Source organism: Ursus arctos, unplaced genomic scaffold, assembly GCF_023065955.2.
Source record: "Ursus arctos isolate Adak ecotype North America unplaced genomic scaffold, UrsArc2.0 scaffold_4, whole genome shotgun sequence".
Lineage (NCBI taxonomy): Eukaryota > Metazoa > Chordata > Mammalia > Carnivora > Ursidae > Ursus > Ursus arctos.
The window spans coordinates 32082496-32105039 of NW_026623056.1; the positions used below are offsets into that span (position 1 = coordinate 32082496).

The 22544-nt window shown below is 38.2% G+C and overlaps 1 protein-coding gene across 1 annotated transcript in view; it reads right to left on the reverse strand.

Moving 5' to 3' along the window:
* Positions 1 to 22544, reverse strand: part of STXBP5L (syntaxin binding protein 5L) — a 425975-nt gene that overhangs the window by 291776 nt on the left and 111655 nt on the right. The window contains exon 4 of the mRNA XM_044382469.2: positions 2131 to 2212. Within this exon, the coding sequence (XP_044238404.1) occupies positions 2131 to 2212 (82 nt within the window). The remainder of the gene's footprint in view (positions 1 to 2130; positions 2213 to 22544) is intronic.

Below are 22544 nucleotides of genomic sequence, written 5' to 3' on the forward strand. Positions count from 1 at the left end.
TGTATATAATTTGCATATTTGTAAGTATATAAATACACATGTTAAAAGAGGTATACAACATTGATATATACATTTTAACATGAGCTCATACAAAATTACGTTCCATGGAATAAAATGTATTCTATATATGCCTTCAGGAATTTTATGTTTGTTTGCTTGTTTTATTTATAAACCATCCCCAAATGTTACTAATATACAAACTGGAATGTTACTAGGATTGCTTGCAAGTGCTTGATTTTTTTTTTAAATACAGGATACTGATCTCCTTTCTAAGGACAATGGAAATACACTTAGAATAGGGTGAGGATAGAACATGATATATGAAATTAATAAAACATTCTCTAAATAGTTATGTGCTACATATAATATGCCAAGGGCAATGGAATTAATGCAGTATATATTCAATAACATATAATAATAACAGCCAAATAAATCATGGAAGGAAGTATTATTAAATCTATGATAAAAATAGTAGACAACTTATCATTTTGGAGGGACGTGAATAGGACCAGTGAGCATAACACCACCAACAGAGATTATAAGACACATGAAAGTAAGCACATCAGCAGAGTGTCTAGGGCTTATCTATAAAAGCAAAGTGAATCCATAAGCACAAGTAATAAAGATCTATGAAAACATTAAAAACTGAATAGAAACACCAGCCTTGAGGTCAGAGACTAGGAAGTTTGCGAAAAGGTAAAGAAATTGAGTGCAGGGTTCTAGTTCAGGCTAGACAATGTAAACAACAAAAACATGTTGAAGGCTTGTCTTTTTACTTAGTTATTCAGCACAGAGGCAAAGTTAGGGACTTGAAGATGATTCTCAGAGGATCGAAACCAGAGAAAACCACCTGGAAACAAGTTATGCCTGCTAGTACACAGCCATGTAGAAGGCTGAGATCTCTCCAATAGGAGCTACAGAGTAACACTGAGACTTCAAAAAGGTTGGCATTCTAAATACTAATGACAAGTATTACAATAAAATATTTTTTTTAGTTTCCCTTTTTTTCTTATCTCCTTCTCTCATTGTGGTACCCCATAGCAAGTATACCTACAAGGTAAAATACGCTAGGTTTGTCAATGAGGAGAATCCCACTGACTTCTGAGAAAGAGTCTGAACTGAGAGAGTTAAAAGGTGGACATCTGCCAACATCACAAATTTTTCATGCTTTAAGTGTCTCTGATAGAAAATTCTATGAACCATTTTACCCATGTTTATGATTATAAAATTCTTAGAGAAAAACTTATGAAAATATATGGAGATATTGAAAAAAAGATCATTCATTCCATAAGAAAACAACCAGCAGTACTTTTTTTTTTTTTTTTCTCAAGGCATTGAGTTTAGTCTGCTAAGTGCCTGAATTTGGTATGGAACAAATTTTTAAGGCATTTTTGCATTGACAGCTCACTTAACTGAAAACAGATCTAAAAGACACAATGATCCACTTAAAACGTGAGTAAAAAATATGAATCCATATGGCCTTAAGAAGCCTTTAACTAATAGAAGATCTGTAACTTTTCCAAGCTTTATAAATACATACTTTGTCTTTGGGAAGTTCCTCATCACCACAGGTCTATAGAATAGGGATAGGGTAAGGAGGCAATTGTCATAATAGCTATGGATATATAAATTAATACAAATGCATATATGTACCAATAAATATATCTGAATATATATACAGATAGCAGAACCCATAGGTAAATAACTGAAAAAGTTATTTCATGAAAGATAAGGGCAAAACATTAAGTTAATGCTGATTATATAATTTAAATTAGTATGCTGAAGAAAGTTTAATAGTCAATGGAGCAATGAGAGTTGTAGTAATTTTTTAAAAAACATGTAAACAATTATATCTGTAAATTATGCTGCATAATAATAACAACAGAATCTTCTGGTATATGCAACCTTTCTCCTTTAAAATTTAATAAACTGACAAATACTGAAGTAGTTTTTTATAAGAAATGTGACCATGAATAATATCTCACATATATATATCTTTAAACATTTAGAATACATAAAAAATAGCATAGTTAAATAAAAAATATATTTTATATATCATAATATAAAAAAGATCACATCAACTAATGTAGTATGTATGTCTCTGTGAGAAATAGTCAAGAAAACCCTTACCTCATTGATCAAGAATTGGAGCTGCAGGACAGCTGCACCACTTTCATGTTGGCAATAACAATCAACGCCAGGTCTCCCAAGTCTAATACATTAAAAGTCAAGGATTCTAACACTTTAATTAATACAAATATTAATGATTAAAGTAAAAACTAAGGGTCAAAAATCTTAGTTGATACAAATTATATTACATAGCATAGGACATCAACAAAATGGCCAAATAGGACATCTCTTGCACATATCCCCTCCTTGACAACAATAATTTTCCATCCATGCACAAACAAAAGTGCCTTCTTGGGAGCTTCCAGACCTAGATAGGAGACTGCAAAACCACAGTGCAGTCCTAGAATGAAGAGAGTTGTTTTGGGAAGGCAGGCTTACTTACCCCAAGCAGCTGATTTCCTGACTGCAGTCTCAGCTACAGAAACAGAAATACCTCTGTACTCCTGAGAACTCAGCTATAGATAGCCTATTCAGCTTGGGGTCTGTCACCAGCATGTGTTATATGCCAAGAGACCTGAAAGCATCACCCACATATCAGGTGATTGTCATATAGACCTCATTTCAGCTGTGGATCCAGAAGTGGTATTTGAACCAGCTCTAGCTCTTCTTGGCTACAGTGTGGGACCACTGGAGGTAACCCCACCAAATTCAGTCAGACCAAAGATTTTGAAATGACCTTATAACTGGGCTCCAGCCCACCCCAACCACAGTCTAGGAATAATCTTGCTGGTATAGGGACCCTGTTGGAGACACTCTTGTCTGTGCCCCTAAAGATCCTGAAAGGGCCCTATATGTGGCTCCATCTTCCTCACAGCAATAGTCTGTCAGTCTGCCAGCAGTCCTGAGGGCCTAGGGTCCCAGCAGAAGAAATTCCCATCTGTGCATCTGAAAATCTGGAAAGGGACTCATCCTCTACTCCCCAGGCCTTCCAGTCACAGTCCACAAGTAGGCCTGTTGGCCTGAGAACCAGGCTGCAGACACTCCCATCGGTGCTCACAGGGATCCTAAAAGGGCCAAAACATGAGCCCAGCCTCCTCACAGTCATAGTCAGCCAGCAGTCCTGAGGGTCCAGGGCCGCAGCGGGAAACATTCCTGGCTACAAACCTGATGACTCTGAAAGGGTCCTATATTCAACTCCAGCTCCTCCAACTGCAATCTGTGAATAGTCCTGCTGCCACAGAGACCTAGCAGGAGACACTCCTGTTTGTACTCCCAGAGATCCCTATACTGGGTACCAACCCCTCCCAGCCTCAATCCATGAGCAGTCCTACAGGCACAGGAACCTGGTAAGAAAAACAACTGTACCCCCAAAAGATCCTGAAAGGGCCCTGTACTTGGCTTAGCCCATCTGACCATGGTCAGGGACCAATCCAACCTATCCAGTGACTTGAAGGGAGATATCCCATCTGTGTACCCAGAGCCAGGTCTACAAACCTTAATCTTGGCTGTGGGATGTGAAACAGCCATGAGGCTCAGTTCCAGCACCTCTTAGCCACAGTTCAGGATCAATCCTGCACACCGAAGAAGCCATCCAGTAACTAGGCAGCAGTTCTCCTGGGGATCTGACGGGAGCCACACCCACCATTTACCTGATCACAGGCCCACTGACTACTTACCTGATAGTAGGACCTACATGTGGACGCTTGTCTAGTACCACCCTATTGACAAGGTACTAGAGGCAGTTGCAAGCACCCAGGAACCAGAAGTGATCCACACTGGCCTAAGCTCTAGTAACAAGCCCAATCACAGACTCCACTGCAGATCCAGTGACAGCCTCATAACTGGCTGCAAGTCTGGAGATAACAGTATCAGCCCAGGGAATGGGACAAGAAAAGGTCTTTATCTTCCAGTCTATAAAGACTGAAAGAGGTGTTTTCTCCTACAAATGCATAGACACCAGTGCGAGGCAACATGGATCATGAAGAATCAACCATATATGACACCACCAAAGAACACTGATAGCACTCCAGTAATGGACCCCAAAGAAATGGAGATCTATGATTTGTCCAGCAAAGAAATCAAAATAATCATTTTTAAAAACCTGGATGAAAATGCAAAAGAACACAGATAGTTAAACAAAAACAGGAAAACAATTCATGAACAAAATGCATTTAATAAAGAAACAGAAACTATAAAAAAGAACCAAACAGAAAAATCCTAGAGTTCAAGAATACAATGCCAGAAATGAAAAATTCAAAACAGAGCTTCAATAACAGCCCTGATCACACAAAAGAATTAGCAAACTCAAAGACAAATCATCTGAAATTACCCACTTAGAGGAACAAAAATAAGAAAGAGTGAAGAAAGCCTAGGTAAATTATGCGATACCAACAAGCAAATGGTTATTTGCATCATGAGAGTCCCAGAAGATAAAGAAGAGGAGAAAGAAGCAGAAAGATTATTTAAAAACAAAAACAAAACAAACAAGCAAAAAAAAAAACAGCTGAAAACTTCCCAAATCCTGGAAAAGATATAGACATCCAGGTACAGGAAGCTCAAAGGAACCCAAGCAAGATCAACCCAAAGATTACTCTGAGAAACATTATAATCAAAATGCTTAAAGTCAAAGACAAGGAGATAATTTTGAAAGCAACAAGGGAAAAGCAATTTGTCACTACAAAGGACCCACATAAGACTATCAGTGGATTTCTCTGCAGAAATCTAGCAGGCCAGGAGGCAGTGGAGCGATATATTCAAAGTAATGAAAGGGGGGAAAAAAACTGCCAACCAAGAATACTATACCCAGCAAAACTGTCCTTCAGAAATGAAGGAAAGATAAAGACAAAGAGTAGTTAAGGGAGTTCATTATCACTAAACCTGCTGTTACAAAAAATGTTAAAGGGAGTTCAAGTGGAAATGAAAGGACACTATGTAACAACATAAAAACATAAAAGCATAAAACTCACTCATAAGAGTAAATATATAGTTAAATTCAGAATACCCCAGTACTGTAATGGTTGTATATAAATCACTTTTATCTCTATTATAAAAACTGAAGATAATATTTTTAAAAATTATAGCTAATTTGTTAATGGATGCACAATATATAAAGATTTAAAATATGACGATATCATAAAATGTTGGGGGAAGAAAAGTAAAACTGTTGAGTATTTGTATGTGATTGAAAGTGAGTTGTTATCAGCTTAAAATAGACTGTTATATCTCTAAGATGTTTTTACACAAGCCTCATGGTAACCAAAAAGAAAAAAAAATCTGTAGTGTTTACATAAAAGGTAAAGAGAAAAGAATTAAAGCACATAAAAATTTTACAAAAAATAACACAAATTAAGAGATGAAAAAACAGGGGAACTGCAAAATTCAGAAAACAATATAAAAAGACAATAGTAAGTACTTACCAACAATTAATTTAAATGTAAATAAAGTAATTATTCAATCAAAAGACACAAAAGGGGCTAAACAGATAAAAAACAAGATCCAAAATATGTGGTCTATATGAGACACTCTCTTTAGCTTTATGGATACACTTAGACAGGAATTGAAGGCACGGAAAAAGATATTCCATGCACTATACTAATGTCAGATAAAACAGACTTTAGTCAAAATCAGTGGCAAGAGGAAAAAGTCACAATATAGTGATAAAGGGGTCAATTTATCAAGAGGATATAACAATTATAAATACATAAGCACCAACACTGGAGCACCTAAATATTTAAAGCGAATATTAGAACTGGAGGGAGAAATAGAAGCCAATACCATAGTAGTAAAACACTTAAATATCCCACTTTCAGCATTAGAGAAATCATCCAGACAGAACTAACAGTGGACCTAAATAACACTACAGACAAAATGGACCTAACAGACATATATAGAACATTCCATTCAAGAAACCAGAATACACATTCTTAAGTGCATACAAAACATTCTCCAGGATAGGTCATATGTTGGAACACAAAGCAAGAAGATTGAAACTATTTCTAGTATCTTTTCTGACCACAGTGCTATTACATGAAAAATCAGTAACAGGAGAAAAACTGGAAAATTCACAAATATGTGGAAATTAAACAACACAATTCTGAACAACTAATGGATCAAAGAAGAAACCAAAAGGGGAATCATATAATCTTGAAACAAATGGAAATGAAAACAAAACACACCAAAACTTATGGGATACAGGAAAGCAGTTCTACAAGGAAAATTTTTAGCAACAAATGCCAAAAATAAGAGAAAGATCTCAAATAAACAACCTAATTTTACACCAAAAGGAATTAGAAAAAGAACAAACTAAGCCCAAGTTAGCAGAAGAAAGCAAATAATAAAGATCATAGTGGAAATAGCTAAAATAGAGACTAAAGAGACAATAGGGGAAAAAAATCAATGAAACTAAGAGCCATTTTTTGGAGGGATAAACAAAATTGACAAACCTTCAGCTGGAGTAATTAAGAAAAAAAGAGAAGACTTGAATAAACTTATAAATGAAAGAGAAGACATTACACATGATCCCACAGAAATACAAAGAATCATAGAAGCTACTATGAACAATTATATGTAAACAAACTGGATAACTGAAAAGCAATGGATAAATTCCTAGAAACATAAAACCTACAAAGAATGAATCATCAAGAAACTGAAAATCTAAGCAGACTAACGATGACTAAAGGGATTGAAGCAATAATCAAAACCTTCCTTGGGGCACCTAGGTGGCTCAGTTGGTTGTGTCCAACTCTGGGTTATAGCACAGGTCATGATCTCAGGGTCATGAGATCGAGCTCCATGTCAGGCTGTGCGTGGTGCAGAATCTGCTTGAGATTCGCTCTGCCTCTCTCTCTGCCCCTCCCCCTGCTCACACTCGTGCTCTCTCTCTCACTGTCTCTCTCAAAAATAAATAAAGAGGGGGCACCTGGGTGGTACAGTCAGCTAAGCATATGACTCTTTGTTTTGGCTCAGGTCATGATGTCAGGGTCATGAGACTGAGCCCCGTGTCAAGACCCACGCTCAGTGTGAAGTCTGCTTGAGTTTCTCTCTCCCTCCCCCTCTCCCCCTCCTGCTCATGCTTGCTCTCTCTCTCTCAAATACATATACATAAATAAATCTTTAAAAAATAATAAAACAAATTAATAAATCTTTAAAAAAATTATCAAAACCTCCCAATAAAGGAAAGCCCAAGAACAGATGGTTCCAGAGAATATTTAAAGAATTGATGCCAATCTTTCTTAAAGTTTTATAAAGGAATGAAGAGGAGAAACACCCTTAAACTAAGTTTCCAAGGTCAACCTTACTCTGATACCAAATCCAGATAAGGACAGTATAGGGAAAGAAAACTACAGCCAATACCCCTGATGAACACAGATGCTAAAATTATCTCCAAAATATTAGCAAACCAAATTCAACAGCACACAAAATGAATCAGACACCAAGACTAAGTAGGATTAATCATTGAGATACAAGGATGGTCCAACATACATAAATCGATAAATGTTATATACTACATTAACAAAATGAAAGAAAAATCATGATTCTCCAGACGATGCAGGAAAAAAAAATTGACAAAATCCAACACCTTTTCATGAAAAAACTCTCAATAAATTGGGTATAGAAAGAACATACTTAAGTATAATAAAGGCCATATATCACAAGCACAGAGCTAACATCACACTTGATTTAAAATGTTGAAAGCCTTTCCTCTAAAATCAAGAAGACAACAGTGCCCACTCTTACCATACCCATTCAGCATAGTACTAGAAGTCCTAGGAAGAACAGTAAGACAAGAAAAAGAAATAAAAGGCATTTAAGTCATAAAGTAAGAAGCAAAATTGTCTCTCTTTGCAGATGACATAATATTACACATAGAAAACCCTAAGATAATACCCAAAAACATTAGAACTAATAAATGAATTTAGTAAAGTTGCAGGATGCAAAACCAACATACAAAAATCAGTTACATTTCTATACACTAACAACAAAATATCAGAAAGAAATAAAGAAAACAATCCCACTTACAACAGCAAAAAACAAAAATACAAACAAAAACAACAATAAAATACTTAGGAATAAATTTAACTAAGGAGGTAAAAGATCTATAAAATATGATAATAATAAAAAAATTGAAGAAGACACAAACAGAAAAATATCCTGTGTTCATGGACTGTAAGAATTAATATTGTTAAAATGTCCATACTACTCACATCTATGTATAGATTTGTTGCAATCCCTATCAAAATTCTAGTTTTTACAGAAATAGAAAAAAAATCCTAAAATTTTTATGGAATAGGAAAGATCCCAAAAAGCCAAAGTACTCCTGAGAAAGAAGAATAAGACTGGAAGCATCACACTTTCTGATTTCAAACTGTATTAGAAAGCTATAGTAACCAAAACAGTATGATTTTAGCATAAAAAGAGACACATACCAATAAAACAGAATCAAGAGCCCAGAAATAAACCCACCCATATACAGTCAACTGATATTTGACAAGGGAGCCTAGAATACACAATAGGGAAATGACAGTCTCTTCAATAAAGTCTATTGGGTGTCTTCTATCTATAGAAATGGATATTCACATATAAAAAAGATGAAATTGAACCTCTGTCACACCATTCACAAAAATTAACATGAAATGGATTAAAAACTTAAATGTAAGACCTAAAACCACAAAACTACAAGAAAACAGAGGTAAAAATCTCCTTTACATTGATCTTGGCAATGAGTTTTTACATACGACACCAAAAAACACAAACAAGAAAGGTAAAAATAAACAAGCAGAACTACATCAAACTAAAAAGCTTCTAGATAGCAAAAGACAATTGACAGAATGAAGAAATGACCTGTACAATGGGAGAAAATATTTGTAAACCATATATCACATAAGAGGTTAATTTCCAAAATGTATAAAGATTTCATAAAAATCAAAAGCAAAATTTTTAAAAAATTGGACAAAGGACCTGAATACATTTTCACAAAGACATACAAATGGCCAATACATATATAAGAAGAGTCTCAACATCAATAATCACCAGAGAAATGCAAATCTGAAACCACAATGAGCTATTACCTCACACTTGTTAGAATGCCTGTCAAGACAAGAGATAAGAGAAGATGGGAAGATGGCAAAGTAGGAGGACTCTAAGCTCATTTCATCCCATGAATATAATGAGATAACACTAACATCAGTGTAAATAATACAGAAAACAAGACTGGCAGAACAAACTCTACAACAAAAGGTAGAGAGTAGGCCACATCGAAGAGGTTAGGAAGAGAGACGTGGTGGGAAGCTAAACGGACCATGGGTTGTCCACAGGAGGGAGAGCGCATCAGGGATAGAGAAAGGAGAGAAACAGACTATCACACTGGGGAGCCCACAAGAGGAAGATGAAAATCCCCATAATATTTGGCTTTGAAAACTAGAGGGGCCAAATTTTGTGAGTTCTTAAAACCAGCCTGACTTAAAGCCTGGAATTTTAAAAATCAGCTACTCAGTTCTGGGAGAGCCGAGAGGGCATAGGAAGCTGAGTTTCCACTCTTAACGAGACAGCACTATAAACAGCCCACATACATAGCACAGAAGCAAAAGTTTGGAAAACATTTGGGGCAGACTGGAGGGAAAGTTAATTTACAAATCTCAAAGCACATCTGGAGGGGCAGGGTTCACTAAGGGACTTCTTCAGGAACAAAGATGCTGGCAGGTGCCATTTCTTTTCTCCTCCTGCCTTCCTGGCCTGCACCCACAGCCACCTATGGGAACCAATACAGGCTCAACATTCACTACCTAACTTGCTTTCACCAAGCCTGGATCACCAGGCTTCGGTGGGTCTACCATTTCCAGGCACACTTGACTCAGTCATAGCACTATGGGTTCCTTCCCCCAGAAGACCAGCACAAACATTACCAACACCTTGTTTCCTGACCTGCATGCTTTGTGGGCCTCAGTCCCTGTGGGCAGTGGTGGGCCACTTTCCAAAGAAGATCTCCATGCACCATGTTAAAATTGCGGGCCCTTGGGGTGCCTGGGTGGCGCAGTCGTTAAGCATCTGCCTTTGGCTCAGGGCGTGATCCCAGCGTTCTGGGATCGAGCCCCACGTCAGGCTCTTCTGCTGGGAGCCTGCTTCTTCCTCTCCCACTCCCCCTGCTTGTGTTCCCTCTCTCGCTGGCTGTCTCTGTCAAATAAATAAATAAAATCTTAAAAAAAAAAAAAAGAAAGAAAATTGCGGGCCCCACCCATGCACACACTGCAGATCAGCACTAGCCTACCCAGGTCCTGGCAACTGCAACAGGTCTTATTTTACAAACAGACTGGCTCATACCTTGTTAAAACTGCATGCCTCACCCTGCCTGGTCCCAGACACAGCATGTCCCCTCTCACCAGCATGCAAACCTTATGGACACTGTGCCCCCCAAACACCTCCAAAATACTCTTGGCTGGAGCCCATTCAAACTGGTCCATGAACTTGGCAGTGTGCAAGCAGCCCCAAGAGGGGCCAGCACCACTCCACAGTGATTCCTGCCATGGGGTGAAGGGAATATAACCACAGACCAGTCAGATGGCAGGCCCAGCAGGGGACTGGAGGCAGATAGTTGATCTGATTGCAGGCCCCACCCACCAATGAAAGCTTCTCAGGGGATAATACAGGGAAAGTATCCTACAGTTTGCTCCTACTGCATCTGGCAAACACATGGTCTGAACTAAACTCAAACCCAAGGCAGCCCCAGACTGATCCACTAACACTACAGGGACCAAACACTGCCCACCACAGGCAAAGAGAGTCACTGCAGATGATGAGAATGAGGGGAAAAGCAGCCAAGAAACAAGAGCAGGGCACACGCAACACACATAGGAGACAAAACTGAAGCACCAGGTTCTGGTGAACAGGGGACACTGCGCTGCAGGGCATTACAGGACCTCTTCTTCATTAGGCCATAACTTCAAAGAGAGGAAACATAGCTAACTTTTCTGATGCAGAGAAAAACAAGAAGAGTTAAACAAAATCAAAAGACAGAGGAATATGCAAACTAAAGTATGGGACAAAACCACAGCAAGAGACCTAAGCAAAATGGATATAAGTAATAAGCTCGATAGATAATTTAAAGTAATGATCATAAAGATACTGGACTTGAGAAAAGAGTGGGAGAATCAGTGAGAAACTTAACAAAGAAATAAAAAAAGAACCATTTAGATATGAAGAACATAATAAATGAAATGAAAAATACACTTGATGGAATAAATAGCAGGCTAGAGGAAGCAGAAGAATAAAGTAGCAGCCTGGAGGAGATAGTAATGGAAAGTAACAAAGCTGAGAAAGTGAGAGAGAAAAGAATTATGCAAAATGAGAATAGACTTAGGGAACTCAGGGACTCCATGAAGCTTAAATATATTCACATTATAGGGATCTCAGAAGGACAGAGAAAAGAGGAGTCAGAAAATTTATTTGAAGAAATAATAGCTGAAAACTTCCTTAATCTGGAGAAGGAAACAGAAATCCAGAACCAGGAGGCATAGAGATCACCCAACAAAATCAAACCAACCCAAGGAGGTATATACCAACACACAGAGTAATTAAAATGGCAAAAAGTAGCATCTAGAGAAAAGAAGACAGTTACATACAAGAGAAACCCCATAAGGCTATCAGCAGAGTTTTGGGCAGAAGCTCCACAGGCCTGAAGGGAGTGGCAGGAAATATTCAAAGTGCTGAAAGGAAAAAATTTGCAGCCAACAATACTCTATTCAGAAAGATTATCATTCAGAATACAATGAGAGATAATGAGTTTCCCAGACAAAGAAAAGCTAAAGGAGTTCATGACTGCTTAACTAGACCTACAAGAAATGTTAAAAGGGACCCTGAGTAGAAAGGAAAGACCATAAGAGTAAGAGAGGTAGGAAGCACAAGGGCAGTAAAAAAAAAATAAAATAAAATAATTTTTTTAAAAAGTATATATGTAAAAATCAGTCAAGGAACTCACAAAATAAAAACACATAAATTATGAAACCATACCTAAAATATGGAGGGAGGAAGAAGAATGGGTTCAAACTTAAGCAGCCATTAACTTAATATAAACTACTCTATACAGATGATGATATATAAAAACCTAATGGTAACCACAAATAAAAAACCACTGATAAATATGCAAAAAATAAAGAGAAAGGAATTCAAGTATGTCATGAAAGAACGTCAGCAAACCATGAAACAAGACAGCAAGGGCAGAAAGGAACAGAGCGGAACTACAAAAGCAACCATAAAACAAGTAATAAGATGGCAATAAATACATACCTACCAAAAATAATTTCAATGTAAATGGCCTAAACACTCCAATCAAAAGACATAGGATGACAGAATGGATTAAAAAAAAAACAAGACCCATTTATATGCTGCCTACAATAGACTCATTTCAGACCAAAGGCACCTGCAGATTGAAAGTGAGAGGATAGAAAAACATTTATCATGAAAATGGATGTCAAAAGAAAGCAGTGGTAGCAATACTTGCATCAGAGAAAATATCCTTTAAAACAAAGACCATAACAAGACACAAAGAACACTCAATAATCACCAAGGGGACAATCCAACAAAAGATATAACACTTATAAATACTTATGCACTCAACAAATATACAAAACAGTTATTAACAAACATAAAGAAGGAACTAATCAACACTAATACAGTAACAGCAGAGCACTTTAGTACCCCACTTGCAACAAAACAGAAAATCAACAGGGAAACAGTTTTGAATGACGCATTGGATCAGGTGGATTTAATAAATATATTCACAACACTCCATCCCAAAACAGCAGAAGACAACATTCTTTTCAAGTGCATATGGAACATTCTCTAGAATAGACCACATATTCAAAAAGAGCAAGGTCATACTATATATCTGACCAAATGCTATGAAACTAGAAATCAACCACAAGAAAAAATCTGGAAAGACTACAAATACGTGGAGGTTAAAAAACATGCTACTAAAGAATGAATGGGTCAACAAGGAAATCAAAGAGGAAATAAAAAAATACATGGAAACAAATGAAAATGAAAACACAACAAGCCATAACCTTTGGGACAGCAAAAGTGGTTTTAAGAGGGAAGTTTACAGCAATACAAGCCTACCTCAAGAAGCAAGAAAAGCCTCAAATAAATAATCTAACCTTACACTTAAAGGAGCCAGAAAAAAGAACAACAAACAAAACCCAAAACCAGCAGAAGGATATAATAAAAAATTAGACCAGAAATAAATAATATACAAACTAAAGAAACAATAGAACAGATCAATGAAAACTGGAGCTGTTTCTCTGAAAAGAAACAATATTCATAAACCTCTAACCAGATTCACAAAATTTTTTTAAAAAGGACTCAGATAAAAAAAAATCAGAAATTAAAGAGGAGAAATAACAACTCACACCACAGAAATACAAACTATTGTAAGAGAATATTATAAAAAATTATACGTCAACAAACTGGATGACCTAGAAGAAATGGATAAATTCCTAGAAAAATATAACTTGCCAAAAGTGAAGCTGGAAGAAATAGAAAATTTGAACAGACTGATTACTAACAAGGAGATGGAAATAAGTAGTCAAAAAACTACCAAAAAACAAAAGTCTAGGACCAGATGGCCTCACGGGCAAATTCTATATAACACTTCAAGAAGAGTTAATACCTATTTTTCTCAAACTACTCCAAAAAATTGAAGAGGAAGGAAAACTTCCAAGTTCATTCTATGAGACCAGTATTAAACCTGATACCAAAGCCAAATAAAGACACCCCCCAAAAAAAAGAAGAAGAAGAAGAAGAAGAAGAAGAAGAAGAAGAAGAAGAAGAAGAAGAACTATAGGTCAGTATCTCTGATGAAAACAGATGTAAAATACTTCAGCAAAATACTGACAAACCAAATCCAACAATACATTAAAAAAAATCCTTCACTACAATCAAGTGGGATTTATTCCTGATGTGAGGTGGTTCAATAATCGCAAATCAATCAACATGATACATCACATTAATAAAAGAAAGGGTAAAAACCATATGATCATTTCAATACACGAAGAAAAAGCATTTGACAATGTACAATATCCATTCATGATAAAAGCTTTCAACAAAGTAGGTTAGGAGGGAACATACCTCAACATAAGAAAGGCCTTGAATAAAAAACCCACAGCCAACATCATACTCAATGAAGAAAACTGAGAGCTTTTCCCCTAAGGTCAGGAACAAGATAAGGACTGCTACTCTCACCACTTTTATTCAACATAGTACTGGAATTCCTAGCCACAGCAATCAGACAACAAAAAGAAATAAAAGGAATCCAATTTGCTAAGGAAGAAGTAAAACTTACCCTATTCGCAGATGACATATAGTATAAAATGAAAAAAACACCTAAGGACTTCAACTGCTGGGACTGATAAATGAAATCAGTAAAGTCACAGGATATAAAATCAATGTACAGAAATCTGTTGCATTTCTATACACTAATAATGAAGCAGCAGAAAGCGAAATTGAGAAAACAATCTCATTTACAATTGAACCAAAAAGAATAAAATACCAAGGAATAAAGCAAAGAAGTGAAAGGGCTATACCCTGAAAATTACAAAACATTAATGAAAGAAACTGAAGATGATGCAAAGAAAAGGCAAGACATTCCATGCTTATGGACTAGAAGAACAAATATTGTCAAAATGACTATATTACCCAAAGCAATCTACACATTTAATGCAATCCCAATCAAAATACCAACAGCATTTCTTACAAAACTAGAATAAATAATCCTAGAATTTGTATGGAACCACAAAATACCCTAAATAGCCAAAGCAATCTTGAAAGAAAAATAAAACTGGATGTATCACAATTCCAGACTTCAAGTTACATTACAAAGCTGTAATGATCAAGACAGTACAGACACATAAATCAATGGAACAGAAGAGAAAAACCAAAAATGAACCCACAACTATATAGTCAATTAACCTTTGACAAAGCAGGAAAGAATATCGGAAAAAGACTTTCTTCAGCAAATGATATTGGAACTACTGGACAGCTACATGCAAAAGAATGAAGCTGCACTACTTTCTTACACCATACACAAAAATAAACTCGAAATGGATTAAAGACCTAAATGTGAGACCTGAAACCATACAAATCGTAGAAGAGAACACAGGCAGTAATTTCTTTGAAATTGGTCAAAAACTTCTTTCTAGATCTCTCTCCTAAGGCAAGGGAAATAAAAGTAAAAATAAACTATTGGGACTACATCAAAATAAAAGACTTCTGCAGAGCATGGGAAACAATCAACAAAACTAAAGGCAATCTATGGAATGAGAGAAGATATTTGCACCTGACATATCTGATAAATGGTTGGTATGCAAAATATATAAAGAATTTATAAAACTCAATGCAAAGAAAAAACCAAATAATTCAATTTAAAAGTGGGCAGAAGTTATGAATAGAAATTTTCCCAAAGAAAACATAGAGATGGCCAACAGACACATGAAAAGATGCTCAACATCACTTATCATCAGGGAAATGCAAATCGAAACTACAATGAGGTATCACCTTACACTTGTCAGAATGGCTAAAATCCAAAACACAAGAAGCAACAGGGTTGGCAAAGATAGGAGGAAAGGGTGATATATCTACAGTGATATGCCTACTGAAATTTTACTTATTAAAAATGTGTCTTGCTTTGTGTTTTCTGAGATTCCTTGGTCTTCAATTTGGTTTCTGTTGTTAATTCTGAAAAGTTCTCAGCCATCATTACTTTGAATATTGTTCTTCTATCTGCTTATTCTGCTCTTTCTGGTAGTTCAATAACATTTATATTTACACCTTCTGAAATTGTCACACCATCATTGAATATTCTAATGTGTTTTTCTTCCATTATTTTCTCTTTACATTTCCATTTGGGAAATTTCTATTGACCTATCTTCAAACTTAGAGATTTTTTTCCTTCTTTGAGTCTAGTCTATTAAAAAGCCCAGTGGGGGTATTCTTCATTTCTCTACAGTGTTTTGATTTCTGACATTTCCTTCTGAAATTTCTTTTTTAAAAAAGGATTTTATTTATTTTAGAGAGAGAGAGAGAGCAAAGCAGGCATGAGGAGCAGAGACAGAGGAACAAGCAGACTCCATGCTGAGCAAGAAGCCTGATACAGGGCTTGATTCCATGACCCAGAGCTCATGACCTGAACTGAAATCAAGAGTTGGGTGCCTAATTGACAGACAGATGGGCACCCCTTGTTTTGAATTATTTCTTAGAATTTCCATCTCTTTGCTTATATTACCCATTTTACATACATGTTATATATTTTTAGATGTGTTTTACAGTGTCTACATTAAAGCTCTTGGAATATTCTACAGTTATTTTAAATTCCTTGTCTAATAATTCCATAATCTCTGTCATAGCTCAGTCTGGTTATGATGCTTGCTTTATCTGTTTAGATTGCATTTCAATTGCTTTTGGAATGCTCTGTAATTTTTTATTGAGAGCCAGGTATGTTGATATAGGTTAATAAAAACTGAGGTCAATGGCCTTTAGTATAAGCACTTATGTTAATTTTTCTAGGTCTATTTGATGTTTTATGTAGCTCTTTATGTCAGAGACATCAAATATCTCTATTGCTTTTGTTTTTTTCACCACTCTTGACTTCAGACTTCTCTATTACTCCTCAGAGAGAGCCTACTCTGTCACTATACCAGAGCCTGGTTAGTGCTGTGATAAGGTATGGGGGAGGGGCGTGTTAAATAATACTGTGATTAAATTCCAGTCTTTTAATAGCCTTATGTGTCTGAGGTATGACCTTCACTGAGGTATCTCCAGTGGTATAGTCTTTTCCCCTACTTTGTGAAAGGGAAGCTAAAGGGAGGTAAAGTTGGAGAACTACCCTTCCCTTAGTTGGGATAAGGCTCTGGCAGTCTTTTCCCCAGGAAATTAGATCTTTGTTATAGAATATACCTGGGTGTATTTTACAATGATTATTCTTCCCCTTCTCTTTCCAGAGCCCTGAGGAGATCATTCTCAGATCTTTACCATGAGAACATAGTATACTTCTCGAAGGTAAAACCCCTTGAGATATGGGAGTTCCATTAACACTTTGGCCTCCACAAGATTCTTACTTTCAAGATAGTCCACATTCAGTATCCAACAATTTGAAAAAATTACCATTTGAGTGTTCCTACCAGTTTATGTCTCCAGCAGCTTCTGCATCAGCTGTGACTCTCTAGATTTGTTTTCCTTTCCAGATTTTGGGGTAGAGATTTTCCCTGTAATCTCAGTTCTCCAATAGGTCCAGGCAAAGTTAATTTTAAGCCTGATCGACATTTTATTGTTGTAAGGATGGGAGTGATGATTTCCAAGCCATTTATATGCAGAAGTTGAAATCAGTCCATAAAACAAGCTTCAATAAATTCAGGATTGAAATCATATAAATTACATTCTCTGACCACAAAGGAGTGAAGTTCAAAATCAGTAGCAGAAAGTAATTTGGGAATTTCACAAATACGTGGAAACAAAACAGCATACTCCTATATAACCAATAAGAAGTCACAAGGAAAATTAAAAAATAATTCGAGATGAATGAAAATGAAAACATAGAATAAGGGATAAAAGGGTATACAGCTAAAGCAGTTCTTACATTAAAATTAATAGCTGTGAGCATCCATACAAAAGATTTCAATTCAATAATCTAACATTCCACAATGAGAAATTACAGAAATAGTACAAACTAAAGCCAGATGGTCAAAAGAAAGGATATGATAAAGATGAGTGGATATAAACAAAGAATAGAAAAATAAAGAAAATCAATGAAACCAAAAGTTGATTCTTTAAAAAAAAAATCGATAAAATTTACAAACATTTAGCTAGATCAACTAAGAGTAAAGGAGAGAACACGCAATTAAAATGTTTGTAAAAAAATTAGACAAACCACAAAGATTAAAAAAGATTATAAGGGGAGGGAGTTAAGATGGCGGAGGAGTAGGGGACCCCTTTTTCAGCCGGTCCCCTGAGTCGAGCTGGATAGGTACCAGACCAGCCTAAATAACCACGGAATCAGCCTGAGACGCAGGATGATGCATCTGGATCTCTACAAATGAACATCTCCAGCGCTGAGTATTGAGGTACGAAGAGGGGAGCTGTAAACCGTGCACGGATATCGGAAGATAAACGGAAGGGGGAGGGAGCCGCCGCGTTTGGGCGCCGGGAAGCGGCAGCCACCTGCACGGGGGAGCGGGGGACACACAGAGGGCACCCGCGAGAGAGCGGACTGAGACCGGTGAGCCGTGAACGCGCGCGCGCCACCAGGCATCTCCCGGAACACCGGAATCCCGGTGTGCTCACGGGATCCAGACTGAGACCGGGAACTCCCGGAGCGCGCGCGGGGCGGCTGGCGGCTGGCGGGCCACCTGCACGGGGGAGCGGGCGGACTCGCGGTCGGCACCCGCGAAACAGCAGACTGAGACCCTGAACCGGGTGCGCGCGCCACCAGGCTTCTCACGAAACTCCGGAATCGAGGTGTGCTCACCGGGCATAGACTGAGACCGGGAGACCCGGGAGCGCGCGGGGCGGCCGGTGGCTGGCGGCATTAGAAACACAAAGGACAGAGACTGGGCGGCCGGTGGCTGGCGGCATTAGAAACACAAAGGACAGAGACGCGCCGGCCCTGGAAGTGAGGGCAGGGTCGCCGAGTTGGTGCGCACATCCCGGGACGCCGCAGGGTTGAGCAGCACCAACAGTAACAGAGTTAAAGTGGCCGGAACATCAGTGGAGAACGGGCCGCAATCCCTCTGTTCTGCGACAATGCAGCCTCTGCTGCTCTGACCCTCAGAAGAGGCATAGCCGGCCGCCAGGGAAAGCCGCCAGAGAACAAAAGCCTGGAAATATCGGCTCAGAGAGTGCCCATCCCCATCCTCCCTCGCAGGGGACACGGAGACTCTAACCAAACAGGGTTGCCTGAGTATCGGCGCGGCAGGCCCCTCCCCCAGAACACAGAAGGCAGGCTGAAAAATCAAGAAGCCCACAACCGGAGGCGCCTGGGTGGCGCCGTCATTGAGCGCCTGTCTTCGGCTTAGGGCGTGATCCCGGCGTTCCGGAAAGGAGTCCCTCATCGGGCTCCTCCGCTGGGAGCCTGCTTCTTCCTCTCTCACTCCCCTGCTTCTGTTTCGTTCTTGCTGACTGTCTGTCTCCCTCTCTCAGATAAGTAAATAAATAAAATCTTTAAAGAAGAAGCCCACATCTCTAAGATCCCTATAAAACAAGAGGCACGGCCTGGGACCCAGTCAATAATTTTGGGCTCTGGAAACCCCGCAACCTCTCTTCATCAGAATGACAAGAAGGAGAAGCCCCCCCCAGCAAAGAAAAGACAGTGAGTCAGGGGCCTCTGCCACAGAAGTAACGGATATGGATGTAACCAAATTATCAGAAATGGAATTCAGAGTAACAATGGTCAAGATAATGAGTAGACTTGAAAAAAGTATTCAGGAAAATATTACTGAGAATATACAATCCCTAAGGGCGGAAATGAGAGCGAATTTGACAGAAATTAAAAATTCTATGAGCCAAATGCAGGCAAAACTAGAGGCTCTGACGGCCAGGGTCACGGAAGCGGAGGAAAGGGTTAGTGAATTGGAGGATGGGTTAATAGAGGAAAAAATAAAATTAGAAGATGGTCTTAAAAAAATCCACGCCCACGAATGTTGGCTACGGGAGATTACTGACTCAACGAAACGATCCAATGTTAGAATCATCGGCATCCCTGAGGGGGTGGAGAAAAACAGAGGTCTAGAAGAGATATTTGAACAAATTGTAGCTGAAAACTTCCCTAATCTAGCAAGGGAAACAAAAATTCGTGTCCAAGAGGCAGAGAGGACCCCTCCCAAGCTCAACCATGACAGACCTACACCACGTCACGTCATAGTGCAATTCGCAAATATGAGATCCAAAGAAACAGTATTGAAAGCGGCCAGGGCAAAGAAATTTCTCACGTACCAAGGCAAAGGCATCAGAATTACATCAGACCTGTCTACACAGACCTGGAATGAGAGAAAGGGTTGGGGGAGCATTTTTAAAGCTCTTTCAGAGAAAAACATGCAGCCAAGGATCCTTTATCCAGCAAGGCTGTCATTCAGAATTGATGGAGAAATAAAGACATTTCAGAATCGACAGTCACTAGCCAATTTCGTAACCACGAAACCAGCCCTACAGGAGGTATTACGGGGGGTTCTATAAAAGTAAAAAGGCCCCAAGAGTGATACAAAACAGAAAGTCACAGCCAATACAAACAAAGACTTTACTGACAACATGGCAGAATTAAAAGCATATCTCTCAGTACTCAGCCTGAACATTAATGGTTTGAATTCTGGTTTCAAACGCCACAGGGTTGCAGATTGGATAAAAAGAAATGACCCATCCATTTGCTGTCTTCAAGAGACTCATTTCGAACCCAAAGATGCATTCAGACTGAGAGTAAGGGGATGGAGTACCATCTTTCACGCAAATGGACCTCAAAAGAAAGCTGGGGTAGCAATTCTCATATCAGATAAATTGGATTTTAAACTACAGACTATAGTTAGAGATGCAGAAGGGCACTATATTATTCTTAAAGGAAGTATTCAACAAGTGGATATGACAATTATAAATATATATGCCCCCAACAGGGGAGCAGCAAGATACACAAGCCAACTCTTAACCAGAATAAAGAGACATATAGATAAAAATACATTAATAGTAGGGGACCTCAACACTCCACTCTCAGAAATAGACAGAACACCCTGGCAAAAACTAAGCAAAGAATCAAAGGCTTTGAATGCCACACTCGACGAGTTGGACCTCTTAGATATATATAGAACACTACACCCCAGAACCAAAGAATACTCATTCTATTCTAATGCCCATGGAACATTTTCAAGAATAGACCATGTTCTGGGACACAAAACAGGTCTCAGCCGATACCAAAAGATTGAAATTATCCCCTGCATATTCTCAGACCACAACGCTCTGAAATTGGAACTCAACCACAAGGAAAAATTTGGAAGAAACTCAAACACTTGGAGACTAAGAACCATCCTGCTCAGGAATGACTCGATAAACCAGGAAATCAAAAATCAAATTAAACAATTTATGGAGACCAATGAGAATGAAAATACAACAGTCCAAAACCTATGGGATACTGCAAAGGCAGTCCTAAGGGGGAAATACATAGCCATCCAAGCCTCACTCAAAAGAATAGAAAAATCTAAAATGCAGTTTTTATATTCTCACCTCAAGAAGCTGGAACAGCAACAGAGGGACAGGCCTAATCCACGCACGAGGAAGCAGTTGACCAAAATTAGAGCTGAAATCAATCAAGCAGAAACCAGAAGTACAGTAGAGCAGATCAACAGGACTAGAAGCTGGTTCTTGGAGAGAATCAATAAAATTGACAGACCACTGGCAAGACTTATCCAAAAGAAAAGAGAAAGGACCCAGATTATTAAAATTATGAATGAAAAAGGAGAGGTCACGACGAACACCACTGAAATTGGAAGGATTATTAGAAATTTTTATCAACAGCTATATGCCAATAAACTAAGCAATCTGGAAGAGATGGAATCCTTCCTGGAAACCTATAAACTACCAAGATTGAAAAAGGAAGAAATTGATTTCTTAAACAGGCCAATTAATTATGAAGAAATTGAGTCAGTGATAAACAACCTTCCAAATAACAAAACTCCAGGCCCGGATGGTTTTCCTGGGGAATTCTACCAAACATTCAAAGAGGAAATAATACCTATTCTCCTAAAGCTATTTCAAAAAATAGAAACAGAAGGAAAGCTACCAAACTCATTCTATGAGGCCAATATTACCTTGATCCCCAAACCAGGCAAAGACCCCCTCAAAAAGGAGAATTACAGACCGATTTCCCTAATGAATATGGACGCCAAAATCCTCAACAAGATACTTGCTAATAGAATCCAACAGTTCATTAAAAGGATTATCCACCACGATCAAGTGGGATTCATACCTGGGATGCAAGCGTGGTTCAATATTCGCAAATCAATCAGCGTGATACATCATATCAACAAGAAAAGACTCAAGAACCATATGATCCTCTCAATTGATGCCGAAAAAGCATTTGACAAAATACAGCATCCTTTCCTGATTAAAACCCTTCAGAGTGTAGGAATAGAAGGTACATTTCTCAATCTCATAAAAGCCATCTATGAAAAGCCTACTGCAAATATTATTCTCAATGGGGAAAAGCTGGAAGCCTTTCCCTTAAGATCAGGAACACGACAAGGATGCCCACTCTCGCCACTATTATTCAACATAGTACTAGAAGTCCTTGCAACAGCAATCAGACAACAAAAAGGGATCAAAGGTATTCAAATCGGCAAAGAAGAAGTCAAAATGTCTCTCTTCGCAGACGACATGATACTCTATATGGAAAACCCAAAAGAAGCCACTCCCAAACTATTAGAAGTTATAGAGCAATTCAGTAACGTGGCGGGATA